The sequence below is a fragment of the Lucilia sericata genome, unplaced genomic scaffold (assembly GCF_015586225.1).
Source record: "Lucilia sericata isolate MDLA Ls3-8-SP2 unplaced genomic scaffold, ASM1558622v1 Contig000813F_arrow, whole genome shotgun sequence".
NCBI classification, from domain to species: Eukaryota; Metazoa; Arthropoda; class Insecta; order Diptera; family Calliphoridae; genus Lucilia; species Lucilia sericata.
Genome location: NW_023994805.1, coordinates 120,243 through 134,657, shown reverse-complemented (window position 1 = coordinate 134,657; position 14,415 = coordinate 120,243). Strand labels below are relative to the sequence as shown.

Below are 14,415 nucleotides of genomic sequence, written 5' to 3'. Positions count from 1 at the left end.
AGATAGATAGATAGATAGATAGATAGATAGATAGATAGATAGATAGATAGATAGATAGATAGATAGATAGATAGATAGATAGATAGATAGATAGATAGATAGATAGATAGATAGATAGATAGATAGATAGATAGATAGATAGATAGATAGATAGATAGATAGATAGATAGATAGATAGATAGATAGATAGATAGATAGATAGATAGCTAGATAGATAGATAGATAGATAGATAGATAGATAGATAGATAGATAGATAGATAGATAGATAGATAGATAGATAGAATAGATAGATAGATAGATAGATAGATAGATAGATAGATAGATAGATAGATAGATAGATAGATAGATAGATAGATAGATAGATAGATAGATAGATAGATAGATAGATAGATAGATAGATAGATAGATAGATAGATAGATAGATAGATAGATAGATAGATAGATAGATAGATAGATAGATAGATAGATAGATAGATAGATAGATAGATAGATAGATAGATAGATAGATAGATAGATAGATAGATAGATAGATAGATAGATAGATAGATAGATAGATAGATAGATAGATAGATAGATAGATAGATAGATAGATAGATAGATAGATAGATAGATAGATAGATAGATAGATAGATAGATAGATAGATAGATAGATAGATAGATAGATAGATAGATAGATAGATAGATAGATAGATAGATAGAAAAAATAGAAAATCTGTTTAAAGACATCGGCACACCCCAAACTCATTAAACGTATGTCGCATTTTGGAGCTTGTTTTGAATTTACAAATATATACTTAACATAAACATTTAATAAAAATAAAAACATTTCAGGAAAATATTCCATTAAATTCTTAATAAAAACAATAAAATGTTCCTAATTTTTAAATTTGTGACATATTCCTCACGTGCCACAAAATTCAATTTTCAAATTTTGTCATAGACAAATTCACACACAATAGCGACAACCACAAGTTGACAATGGCCATTACAAATGCGAACAATAAAAAAGGGACACAAGGACATGATATTGAATAAAACCCAAAAAATAGACAAAGTCATTCAAAAACCATAAATTATAGAAAGTGTACTAAATAAATATTTAACTTGAAACCTTTAATAAAAAATTTTACAAACATAAACACATGTATTACATACATACATAACAGAAACAAAGGCGAACAATAAAGAGTTAATAGAAAAATAGCAAATAAAAGATTAAAATATAGAAAAGAAACAAAATTAATAAAAATAGAAAAAATAATATAAATAATAAGAATTTTTTATGAAACAAACAAAAAGGATAATAGGAATATGTTAGAGAGTGAGAGGGGGAATTGTATAAAAAAGCAAACTGAGAATATTTTGTATTGAAGAGAACATGATTGTGGCATGAGAGTGATTGAAAAACCGGAAACAGGGGTTATTATATGAAAGCAATAGTGTTGTGTGTGAGAGGAAAAGAGACAGCTATAGCTAGTGGTCTTTGTTGTTAAGCGGCCATCGTTATAATTATAGGTTTGATGATGCTGCTATACAATTGGTTGTTGCGCTAGCACCCATACTAGCACACTTATACGCCATGGGGCGTCTACTTAAATTAAAAACAGACAAAAAAGAGGAAATAAAACTAAAACAACAACAAAGTAAAAACGAGTTTTGTGTTAAATACAAAGAGATAGTGGCAAAAAGGAGAGCATTTTTGTTTAAGTGTGTGTGTGTATTGAGGAGTTTTTATGAATGAATTGTGTGTTAGTGTGTTTTGGGGTGATAATTTAGAGTTTTTGGGATTTTCTTTGGGTGCGACTTTTCCCTAACATAAGAGAGTATCTATAGTTGGGAGAAGAGAGTGTTTGTTTGAGAGAGTAGTTGAATATGCTGGGTTTTCAATGGTTGGGTCGGTCGGTCTGCAATTGTTTGTTGTTGTTGATATTGTTAGTAGTACTGGTTTTTTGATACCGGTATGTTTATAAAATTTATACAATTTATTAAGGCACAAAAACAGAATAGAGTGAAATAAAAATTTAAGCCATAAATAATACGAATGGGAGAACAACTATAGCAAAAAAAAACGATACAAGTTTAACGAGTTTGCACACACACACACATACATAAACTCATACAATTGTAAACATTCATATTAGTATCTGTGTGTATTATTGAGATATTGATGATTATTTTGCATGATTGTTTTTTTTTTGGTTTTTTTGTATTTTGCTGTTTTCTCTTTTAACTTTGTATAAGGCAAACGCTAATGCTGCTGTTTTATTGTTGTATATCATATTGTTTTGCTGCTGCTGCTGTTGGTGGTGCTGTCATTGTTTTCTTGTTATTGTTGTTGTTGTTTTGTATCGTGTTGAAAGCTTTTTGTTTGCCAACGTATCATGCGAAACAGTTGCAAGTACAGAAACGATCAGCTACGACGATTTTCAAATTTGCGCGGATAAAGTAACACACACAATACAAGGAATAAATAAACAAAAAAACAACAGAATAAACAACTTATACACTTAAAAAATATTCTAACTGACAGACAAAAACGCATCCATTTTGACTGGCAAGCAAACATCAATCAAATGATTGTTACAGTTTTTCCACCATAAAAGAAGAAAATAACAACGTCTTCAAACAAAAGTGCGAGTGAATGAAAGAAAAAACCTTAAAAAAAAAGGAAACAAACCCTTGATAACGAAATCAAACACCAAGAAAAAAGGGTTACATTTGCCACATACTGAGTTGCTATCTCATCATATGTGCGTAATTTGGCAGCTCACAACACTCTAGTGTTATAAAACAATTCTCTAAATAAACAACTATTTATTAACGGTTAAATCAATATAGTCCTTTTAAATTTATTTAAATAAAACTTTAAAGGTTAAAAAATCTAAAACAACAGTTTAAAAATTGTATTTTATTAAAATAAAATTTATTTATTTTTATTAACGAAAGAAAAATGCGCCATGCAGTGAGCAAATAACAAATAATTTATTTACTACCTGTCATCACTCCTCATCAACAACTTACACATGACGGATTACTATACGGTCTAACAAATTTCAAAAAATTCAAAAAAAAGAAAAGAAAAATCTAACTAAAAGAACAACAATTGCTGTAAAGAATATAATCTTTTAATACAAAACAAACAATAATTCATTCAAACTGTGGCACAAGTAGAAAAAAATCAAGTTTTATTTTTCTTAAACCCCGAGTGTGAGCGCACACAGTAAGAGGCCAATAAGTTTTTAGCAAAATCTTTTAACAAACAAAAAACAAAAAAAGTGCAACAATAGTTTAACCAGCAAGAGCAATAAAGTCCTTTTAATAAAAACAACCAAACAAAAGAAAATTATTACATTAATTTAAAACAAGAAACCAGAATTTATGTAAAAGTAATTTCTAAAGAATTTCCTAAGAATTTTGTTAAAAAGTGTTTGAGAATAAAAATAATCAATCTTTTTTTTTTTGTGTAATATTTTTTGCCATTAAGATCATTTTGTTTGAAGTGTTTACGGCTATGACAATACTTCCGGTTTAAAGTTTTACAAAAAAAAAAGAAAACAAGAAAAATTTAAATAAATTACAATATTTGACATTGTTGTAGAGAATAAAATTTAATTAAAAATTCAACAAACATGTTAACTGACATGACACCGACGGCTGGTCAATTATATGGCTCACAAATACCCACCATGGGCATGAATATCACTAACATAGCAACACATTTACAAAAGCCAACTGTTAATCCGGTAAGTATTTATATTTAGAATTTAAAAGGATTAAAAGAGGAAATTTTATAATTTGTATTAAAAAATTTCAAATCTTTAAATAAATATTGTAAATTTTGCAACTGAATAAGATAAAGTTACGTCTCCAAAGTTGCATCGGGTAATATATATGGAATTGTGTTTGTTCTTTGGATCATTAAATTTTATATTTCAGAAATCGAAAACTGTACACGATTAGCTTTCTAAAAAATTTAAATGACACCAATCGGTAGAATAGTTTTTGAGTCAATCGGTCAATTTGTCCGTAATGAACTTTTTTCTATAATGTTTTGAAATCGAGTAGAAATTGGGCTAAAATTAAGAAATCAATTCTTGAAATAAGAACATATTGGTATCATTTTAATCTTGATCATACTTAAATCAATGTTAGTTTTAACTCAATTTAATAAAACCGAAATTTTTAAAAATGTGTGATCAAATTGATTCAAAGAAGTGCCAATAACAGCTAAAATTGAGAATTTTTTTAGTACTTGATAACGTTTGCCCTGGAGTAGCATTTTTTGATTCTTCCTAAATTGAATACCCATTATCCAAACAAAAATTTTTCAAACTGAATTCAACACATAACATTTTGATTTGAATTAAGAAATTACCAAATTCTTCACAAAAAGGGATTTCTTTCGTAGAGAGATTTACGCCTACATCAGTTATTTATGCAGAATATCATCATGATATTAGTGTTTATATGTGAATTTTGATCATCAAGTCATTTTCTGAAGGGGGATACGGTCAAATGAGGCCCGAAAATCAGTATCATTAAGACTTATATAAAACTAAGTTTTGTCGTTTTTTGGAGAGACATTTAACATATTTATGAGCTCAAAAGCCTTATTCGAGGGGTAACGGTTGTATGAGAGCTATATGAAATAATGGGCCGATTTTAACCATTTTAAAGAAATGGTACCAAATATGTGACAAATTTCATCTAATTATCTTAAAAATTGCGACCTGAAGAGTGCGCACAAGGTTTACATGAACACACAGACGGACGGACGGATTGACAGACATAGCTAAATCGACTTTGAAAGAGTTTCTGACCCGATTTAAGGTGGATGTAGGACCAATATTTTTGGGTGTTACAAACACCAGCATAAAAAATTGTCGGAATTATTGTAGGACATCTTGTTTAAACAAATTTATTTTGTTGACGACATCATATTTGGCTGGAAATTATGTTTTTGCAACTGAAATTGTTTTCTCTGTGAGGAAATTCATTAAAGAATGATGCTCTTAATAAAAAAGTTTAAATGTTTTGAAATAAGTAAATTAAAATAATTTTCATTTAAAATAAGAAAACGTGATTTTTTGTTTACGAAAGTGGTAAAGTAAAAGCGTCTAGTTACGTAATCCATGACCTTAAAGATCAAACCTTTGGGATTCCGCTAGGGGTTTTCAGTCTTAGAATTGTCTAGAAGTAGCATATTTTGATTCTTCTTTAAGATTTGAAGATCAACTTCGCAAGATCAGAGTAGAAACGTTCATTTGTTTCTTAGAATCCTGTCAGAATCAATGGATCATAAAAATCATAATTACTACACGATTTTAATATTCATCATCATGGGGTTGTAGTGATTTTGTCATGGCATTGGTAATATATCGAAAAAGTATATTTTGAGCCCTAATTAGTATCTAAGACGATCTAGTCATGTCCGTCCTTCTGTCTGTCTGTCTGTCTGTTAAAAACATGATAAGTTCTAAACGAAAGCAGCTAGATGGCTGATATATTCCAGTTATATAGCTGTTTGGTATTGAACATTGAAAAGCGACCCATATTTGGTCCCTATATATACGTTCCCTTTAGAATCAAAATCTCCCAAATAAATTTGTTACACATTTGAGAGGTTTTAAGAGAAATTCAATAAAAATGTTTTCCATCGAATTCTGAAGAGTTCAGTCGATAATTGAGCCACTGCCCACCGAATAATATGGATATAAGAAAAGCTTTTCATGTTTTCTTATTTTTCCAAATCGCTATTGTCCGTTTTTAAAGGATGGAATTCTAAGATCAATTGAATTAACTGAATCGATAACTTATACGATCTGGGATATTGTTGCTATACCGTCGCAATGTGATTTGAATTCTACTAATAGCTGTTTCCGATTCTTTAAACTATTACTGATTACTTGGAAATCCGACGGGAAAATTGCTGCTGATATGATAAGAAACTTTATCTAATCAGACATCGCAATATAAGGTGCTCACGAAGGGCGCGGTAGTGGTTTTGGTGTATTTCATCGAATCAAATGTAATATAAACAATTATCTATTAGGATCTGAAGTCTTACATAAAATAGATTTCCATGCGGTTCCATCTTCAGCTTCGCACATTAAAGATGTTTCTCAACTTAATCTTTCCATTGGAGATTTGATCACTCTCTTTAGCCTCTTTTCTTTGGGACATATTCGAAGGATTTTATTGCTGGATCATTTCAAATCATTTTCTAGTGTTAACAGCTTTCTTAGTCTAATATCTAAAGGTTAAATCTTAAAAATTCAACAACAAAACCTTACAAATTTATAATTTTGTGGAACAACACAAAAATCCGGCATTAAAATAAAAACTGCAAAAAAAAAAAACATTAAAATAATTCGCAGCAGAAATAAACCATAAATTCCGTACTCCAGGTATTCAAACATTTAACGCCCTGGCCCCGTTTAATGTTGAAAATAAATACTCATGTACAAACAAACTAGAAAAACTTAATCGATTTGTTACACCTTATTGACTACATCAAGTGGAAATTTTATGCTTTAATACACAATAAATCTAACAGAAATAAAAGAATACAAAACAAAATATAAAAATTGAAATAGAAATAGAAAAAAACCCTTGTTCCGTTTTAAACATTAAGAAAAAAGATTAAACCAACAAGATATTGGCAAATATATTTATAAAATTATTTAACAATCTTTATTCCTATGAGTAATAAAACCTCAACCTTATTTAAATCTCTAAGAGAGAGTAGAGAAAAAGATCAGTTACGCTTCTTAACAGGATATTGAAATTAAGGTGTGAAGTGGTGATGTTTTCCTTTTCTTCTACAGATCGCTCTATCTTTTCGATCTATGTTTAACACACAATTGTTAGAGAAGAGTTTAGTTTACCATAAAGTGATTTTATTTTTGGGTTTTCTTAGATAAGATTATGACTTTTTCAATGATTGTTTTTCTTTTCTTTTTGCTTCTTAAATAGTTATAAAGAGCAAATGATGAGTTTTGATAAGATTTTTGATGATGAGAAAGATGCTTGCAAGAGTGTGATTTTTATCGGTATTTTTACTAGACAGAAGTTAGTTTTTATTGTTTTTTTTTTTTTTTTTTTGTACACAAAAAGATTTTGTGATATTTGTAAAAAATTAAACATGACTTTTTGATTTTCTTTGGTTTAATAATCTATATTTTTGTGGTAAGAAGATTAAGGATATACGCTTATTGTGTGGATTAAATATTTGAAATCATTAATAGATTTAGTGTGGGAAATATGAGATTTTTTGTAACTGTTGAAAATTTTGAGATCTTTTATAATAAAATAAGCAAATTTGTTGCAATAACAACTATATATACTTCGGATTTTGTACATTATCCCGTTCAATGGAATATAAGGATTTGGGTTGAATAAAGTATGTGTATGGAAGTGTATCCTAAGGTACTGTCGTTGAAGTCCTTCAAGTGTTTCAATTTTATTTTTAACGTATGGACGGACAACTTCTCCTAACATCCTAACATTCTCTAACATTAGGATTTTTTGGAGAACATTTTATATTTCTAGCTCTTAGATTCTATCGACAGATGGACGGACCTAGCTAGAACTACACTTTGCCGAAATTAGATCAAATATCTTGAGGGTAATGTTATTCCTGACATTACATCCCTTACACCGATTGGAAAGTTCTAAAAAACTACGTCCAGGAATCTGAGTTTCTGAACATTGGACGAAAACTCTTTTCTTAGATCGCTATATAAGGTTTTTGATTACAACTTTTTCACAATTTGAAACTTCAGACTATTGTACTTAATCATGTAGAGTTACACTTTTCAAGGACGTATACAAATTCTGCAATATATTTATCAAAATTCACTTTCTATCATTGTTAAGGCATCCGACAAGACGGACGGATATGGGATTTAACATCAAAAGACCGTTAATTGAAAAAAAGTAAATGTTTCGCTCTTAATGAAAGTTATGAAAAGTTAAGTTTCTCCGTTGGTTAGTTGGTAGTGTTCTAATCTATCAATACGGAGGTCTTGAGTCAATTCCGATCAGAGTTAGCAACATACGGCGCTCACAAAAGGCGTTCTTTTGATATATTTCTTCGGATTAGATGTAATATACATATATATTCTCCTTTCAAACTAACTAACCTTAGCAAATACAACAATTATCCATTAGGATCTTAAGCCGTACCTAAAATAGATTTCCATGCGCTTCGATCTTCAGCGTCCCTTCTCCAGCGTCGCATACTAAAGATGATCCTAAACTTTCTATGGAAGATTTGATCGCTCTCTTTACCCTTTTTTTCTGGGACATATTGGAAGGATTTTATTGCTATGTCATTGTCATCCTATCGCACAATAGGCACGAACCATCGTGTTGATTCACAATGTTCATGTCACCATGTAACAGTTCGTACAGTTAATGTTTCATACGGTGCCGGTATTCTCCATAAATGCATGAATGTTCTGCAGAGAGTGAATTTTGTCTATCGAGAGGTTAAGTCCGAAGGAACGCTCACAAAAGTGCTTTTGGTATATTAATTCAGATCAGATCAGAGATAATATACATATATTTTCCTTTCAAACTAACTAACCTTAGCAAATATAACAATTATCCATTGGGATCTTAAGACATGCCTAAAAGAGATTTCCATGCGCTTAGATCTTCAACTCTCCTTTTCCAGCGGCACATACTAAAGATGATCCTAAACATTCCATCGGAGATTTGATCGCTCTCTTTAGCATCTTTTTCTGGGACATATTGTCATCCAATCGCACGATAAGCACGAACCATCGTGACAATTCACAATGTTCACGTCATCATGTAATAGTTCTGCAGAGAGTGAATTTTTGTCTATCTAGAGAGGGATCTATTTCGAAATTCCTTGCCAAGTCCATAGGAACTTCTGTTCACTTTATCTCCTAAAAGTTATGACGGCACCAAGGTATATAAACTCTGTTACTACCTCGAAATTATAGTCACCACCATTCACATATTGATTTAGTTTAATGGATTCTCTGTTTGTCGAAACCATTAACTTTGTTATACCCACTTTTGTTGATTCCTTCGCTATCCTTATAAATACAGCAGTTTCTTCTCGCAATGTTCAACACAGAGGGAAAAAGAAATATACACGCCTGTTACCAAATTGACACCAAACTGCTTATAATTTTTCAATAACATCCGTTGTCAATGTATATACATACGTACGACAACACTATGTAATGTTGACATCAATTCAACAATTCGTTGTCGAAATCTAAATTTTATACACATCCGTTGTCTAGACGTTAACAAACGTGGTAAGCTCACTATTGACAAACAATCCGTTGCCAATAGAGAGCTTACCACGTTTGTTAACATTTAGACAACGGATGTGTATAAAATTTAAATTTCGACAACGACATAGTGTCGTACATGGTGTTGTCTTACGTATGTATAAATTTTGACAACGGATGTTATTGAAAAATTATAAACACGTTGAGGTCAATTTAGTACCAGGCGTGTATATTTCATTTTCCCTCTGTGAACCAATAATATTGATGTCGTCCTCATATCAGAGAATCATTTAGTTTCGTCTGTAGTTTGTATCTGTGCTTATTAATCGCAGCATAGCGAAATACCTTTCTGCGAGATCTTTACAATTTTAACTGATGATCACTAAAGGTCATAGGTATACCAAAGGTTAAGGGTATACTAAACTCCCGCATGGTTTCTAAGGTTTTTGCACAAATCGGACTATCGAAAGTAATCTTATAATCAACATAGACTGCGGCCGATAGTTCTATCCTGGGGAAAAGACTTAAAGTTGGTACATCTATATCTGAGTTGACAATCTTTGACTGAGTATGACTCAGGTCGTTCCGAAACAAAGAACAATTTGAAAGGAAATAATTTGGCGTTTTAACGACATCTAGATACAATTTTTTTGATACAATCTGAATGATCAGCACGTATCCTGTTGATCGACTTAGACTCTGATAGTTAGTTAGTTTGAAAAGAGCATGTATATACATCAAATCCGAAGAAATACACCTAGGCCTCTATCGGGCCTGTTGTGCGCTCCTTAACCAGTGCCTCAGGTGGGAATTGAACCCACCACCTCCGGTCTACCAGACTAGAACACTAACCACTAACCTACCGGAGGCCAAGTGAAAACTACTATAAAAGTGTCGTGCTCCCGGAATTGGTTCTACAATTAATAATCATTAATAATTTCTTATTTTATTCAATGAGAACGAAAACAAATTCTCCCTAATGTTTGAAACTTATCATAAAACTAACAAAAAGTACCGGCTTAAACTTTTAAATCTAATCTACTAAAGTAATTAATTGAATAAAAACGTATCTGTAAGCTTTATAAATGCACTCATAAATTTTTAAAAATATTTTTTCCCAAGTAATTTATCATTTTTTTTTGTTGTTCGTTACGTTTGTTACTCTAAACCTTATTCTTTCAACTTTGAGAAAAAAAATATATATTTATTGAAATATTAAACTTAATGTGTGTAAGCTTTAATTAAAACGAAAAATATGAACAAAACAACTACAAAATCAAAATCATAAGTTAAAATTACTAATATATACAAATTACCAATAATACAAACACACTCATAAATGTATAAATTAACTGATGTATGAGTGGATTTATATGAGTTTTGCATGAAGTAGATCCCTGTGCTTTTTTTTTAATGTTTAATGTGGCCTAAACATGGCTTATATGTAGTTAGTAGTTGTAAATAGCATTTAAGCCAACTTTTAAACAGACATTTCTGAAAGCAACAACTTTGAACTTGGCCGCTTCGATTGTTGTTAAATGATTGATGTGTTATTAATTTTTTCTTCTTCTTCAACTGCTGCCATCTTTCTCTTACAGTTTAAGTCTTTCTCTCAGTATCTGTGTTCTTTTTTTTTTCCTTTCTGTTTATATTTTAAATAAGCCGCTGTTTTTCTTTTTATACTTCGAAATATGATACATGTGTGTGATATTTAAACGATTATGAGTTTGTCTATGAGTTTGATTTTAGTATAGTTTTCAGCTAGACCTTACTAACTAGTTTAGATTTTTTGTATTTTGTGTGTTTTTGTTAAGAAATTTTTGCTTTAAGCTTTTACATGTTTCTTAAGCGTAAATGTCTTTAAGGCTTTTTACACACGCTGTGGCTCATGTTTCACTTTTTTCAGTTTGTTTCTAAAAAGTTGTTTATTTTTTATAATCATGTTGTTTAATAATTATTATTTTTTATAGTTTTTTTCTAATAATTTATTCCTTTCTATCAGCTGTTTTTTTCTTTAAGTTTTAATGAATTTGCATAACTGGTCTATTTTAGTGTTCATAGCTGGTTTTTGAGAATTATTGGAAATTGAGAGATTTATTAAGTAATGACATAAGTTAAAGTAAACCAGGGTTTTGGATTTCAAAGTTTTAATGTGAAAATGTCATAATATATGTTATAGACTGGAGTAGGAAAAGTAAAAAAATTAAAGAAAAAATATAATTTTCTCGAAAACGTTCTATTAAAAGAAAATTTTTTCGAAAATCTTCTATAAAAAGAAAATTTTCCCGAAAATCTTCTATAAAAAGAAAATTTTTTCGAAAATCTTCTATAAAAAAGAATTTTCACGAAAATTTTCTATATAAAGAGAATTTTCACGAAAATTTTCAATAAAAAAGAATTTTCACGAAAATTTTCTATAAAAAGAGAATTTTTTTACGAAAATTTTCTATAAAAAGAGAATTTTCACGAAAATTTTCTATAAAAAGAGAATTTTCACGAAAATTTTCTATAAAAAGAGAATTTTCACGAAAATTTTCTATAAAAAGAGAATTTTCATGAAAATTTCTATAAAAAGAGAGTTTTCTCGAAAAAATTTCTATAAAAAGATAGTTTTCTCGAAAAAATTTCTATAAAAAGAGAATTTTCTCGAAAAATTTTCTATGAAAAGAAAATTGTCTCGAAAAGTTTTCTATAAAAAGAGATTTTTCTCGAAAATTTTCCATGAAAAGAGAATTTTCTCGAAAATTTTCTCTAAAAAGAGAATTTTCTCGAAAATTTTCTCTAAAAAGAGAGTTTTCTCGAAAATTTTCTATAAAAAGAGAGAATTTTCCCGAAAATTTTCTAAAAAAAGAGAATTTTCCCGAAAATTTTCTAAAAAAAGAGCATTTTCTCGAAAATTTTTTATAAAAAAAGAATTTTTTCGAAAATTTTCTATAAAAAGAGAATTTTCTCGAAAACTTTCTATATAAAGAGAATTTTTTCTAAAAATTTCTATAAAAGGAGAATTTTCTGAAATTTTTCAATAAAAAGAGAATTTTCTGGAAAATTTTCTATAAAAAGGGAATTTTCTCAAAAATTTTTTATAAAAAGAGATTTTTCTTGAAAATTTTCTATAAAATTAGGATTTTCTCAAAAACTTTTTATAAAAAGAGAATTTCTCGAAAATTTTCTAAAAAAAAATTTTTCTCCTAATTTTTTATGAAAAGAGTATTATTTTCTAAAATTTTCTATAAAAAAGAAATATTCTGGAAAGTGAAATTTTCTCAAAACAATTTTTTAGAAAAATTAGAATTTATCGAAACTTTTTTTTTACAATTCATAGAAAAATTTTCTTAAATTACAAAAACTTATAATTAAATGCTCCCGTAATCTTATCTCTTAGAAACCCCATCTGAGTTTTTAAATTTTAAAAAATTAATAAATATAAATTTTATTATCAACTCTTGCAAGTTTGTGGTAATTTATTAACGAAAAAACCCTCAAAGTTTGATGGCCAAGAACACCCAAAGCAAAAACAAATATTAATAATAATAAATATTCATATAAATATTTTTCCCATGATCATCTTTCATAAATATATTTTTTATTTAATTTGTTTTAACATTTAAACAGCAACATTATACAAACATACATACAAATTTCTAAAGACAGAGTGGCAGAAAGAGAGAGAGAAAGATTGGCAGCAGCAGGCGGCGGCTTTGGTTATTTAATCAGCATAACAAAAGAAATTAAGAAATAAAATAATGATGATAATAATCATCATTATCATCAACATCATTGAAATACAAAAGAACCATCTACAATTCTTTCTCTCTTTAAGTTTTGTAACTTTTTAACTCTTGAAAATTAATTTAAAAAAAAAAAAACCGCCGTGTCATTTACTAATTTTTGTGATTAACACAATGAAATACATTTGTTTGAAAAAAAAAACCAAAAACTATTTTATTAAAAAAACATGTAGGAAAAAAAAAATAAATAAAGGAACCTACTAGAGTGTGTGCTTCAGTTTGGAAGCCACTGACTCGCCCCAAAAATATGCTGTTGCATTGTCTGCCAACAAGAGTATTGTTGGGCTTTAAAAAACGGCCTATAAGCGCCGCTCTCAGCTGGAGTTATGTAGAGTGAGTTTGTACCTCACTTTACGGTATCTACAAACAAAATGTATTTTGATTGTTCTTTATTATTATTAATATTAAAATATTTATAATTATCACTATGGTTTTAATGATCTTTTTTTTGTTGTATTTTTGAATATTAAATATTCAAAATACAAATATTTTCACTTCGTCACTTGGTGTGCGGAGAAGTGGATATTTAATGTTTGGGATTTTCAGTTTTATTTAATTTTCAAATATCAAAAATGACCGGCCACTTTCATTAAAGAATGTGGTAAAAGTAACATTTGGTGGCTTTAGTAATTACGTATGATGATTTAGCACAAAAATTAAAAGTTAATTGAAAAATTATACTTTTTAAAAGAATGGTCCTTCATTTTTGTAGTAATTAAATAATGCATTTGTAATTTATTAGAAAAATAATATGTAAATAAGTTTATATAAAAAGAGATTTTTTCGAACATTCAAAAAAAAAGAGATTTTTTTCAAAACTGTTTATAAAAAAAGATAATTTTCTTGAGTTTTCTCGAAAAATTTTCTATAAAAAGAGAATTTTCTCGAAAATTTTCTAAAGAAAGAGAATTTTCTTGAAAATTTTTCTATAAAAAGGGAATTTTCTCGAAAATTTTTTTATAAAAAGAGAATTTTCTCCAAAAATTTTCTATAAAAAGGGAATTTTCTCGAAAAATTTTCTATAAAAAGAGAATTTTCTCGCAAAGTTTTCTATAAAAAGAGAATTTGCTCGCAAAGTTTTCTATAAAAAGAGAATTTGCTAGCAAAGTTTTCTATAAAAAGAGAATTTGCTCGCAAAGTTTTCTATAAAAAGAGAATTTGCTCGCAAAGTTTTCTATAAAAAGAGAATTTTCTGGAAATTTTCTATAAAAAGAGAATTTTCTCGAAATTTTCTATAAAAAGAGAATTTTCTCGAAAATTTTCTATAAAAAGAGAAGTCTCTCGATCATTTTCTGTAAAAAGAGAATTCTTACGAACATTTTTTATAAAAAGAGAAATTTATCGAAAGTTT

General features: G+C 28.7%; 1 protein-coding gene across 2 annotated transcripts in view; it reads left to right on the top strand.

Annotated features, from left to right (window-relative positions):
• Window positions 1–2,405: 2,405 nt before the first annotated feature.
• LOC119608248 (transcription factor Sp9) overlaps window positions 2,406–14,415 on the top strand; it is a 71,199-nt gene continuing 59,189 nt past the window's right edge. For both annotated transcript variants that reach the window (XM_037962577.1, XM_037962576.1), the window contains exon 1: window positions 2,406–3,744. In XM_037962577.1, the coding sequence (XP_037818505.1) occupies window positions 3,631–3,744 (114 nt within the window). In that variant the 5' untranslated portion in view covers window positions 2,406–3,630. The remainder of the gene's footprint in view (window positions 3,745–14,415) is intronic.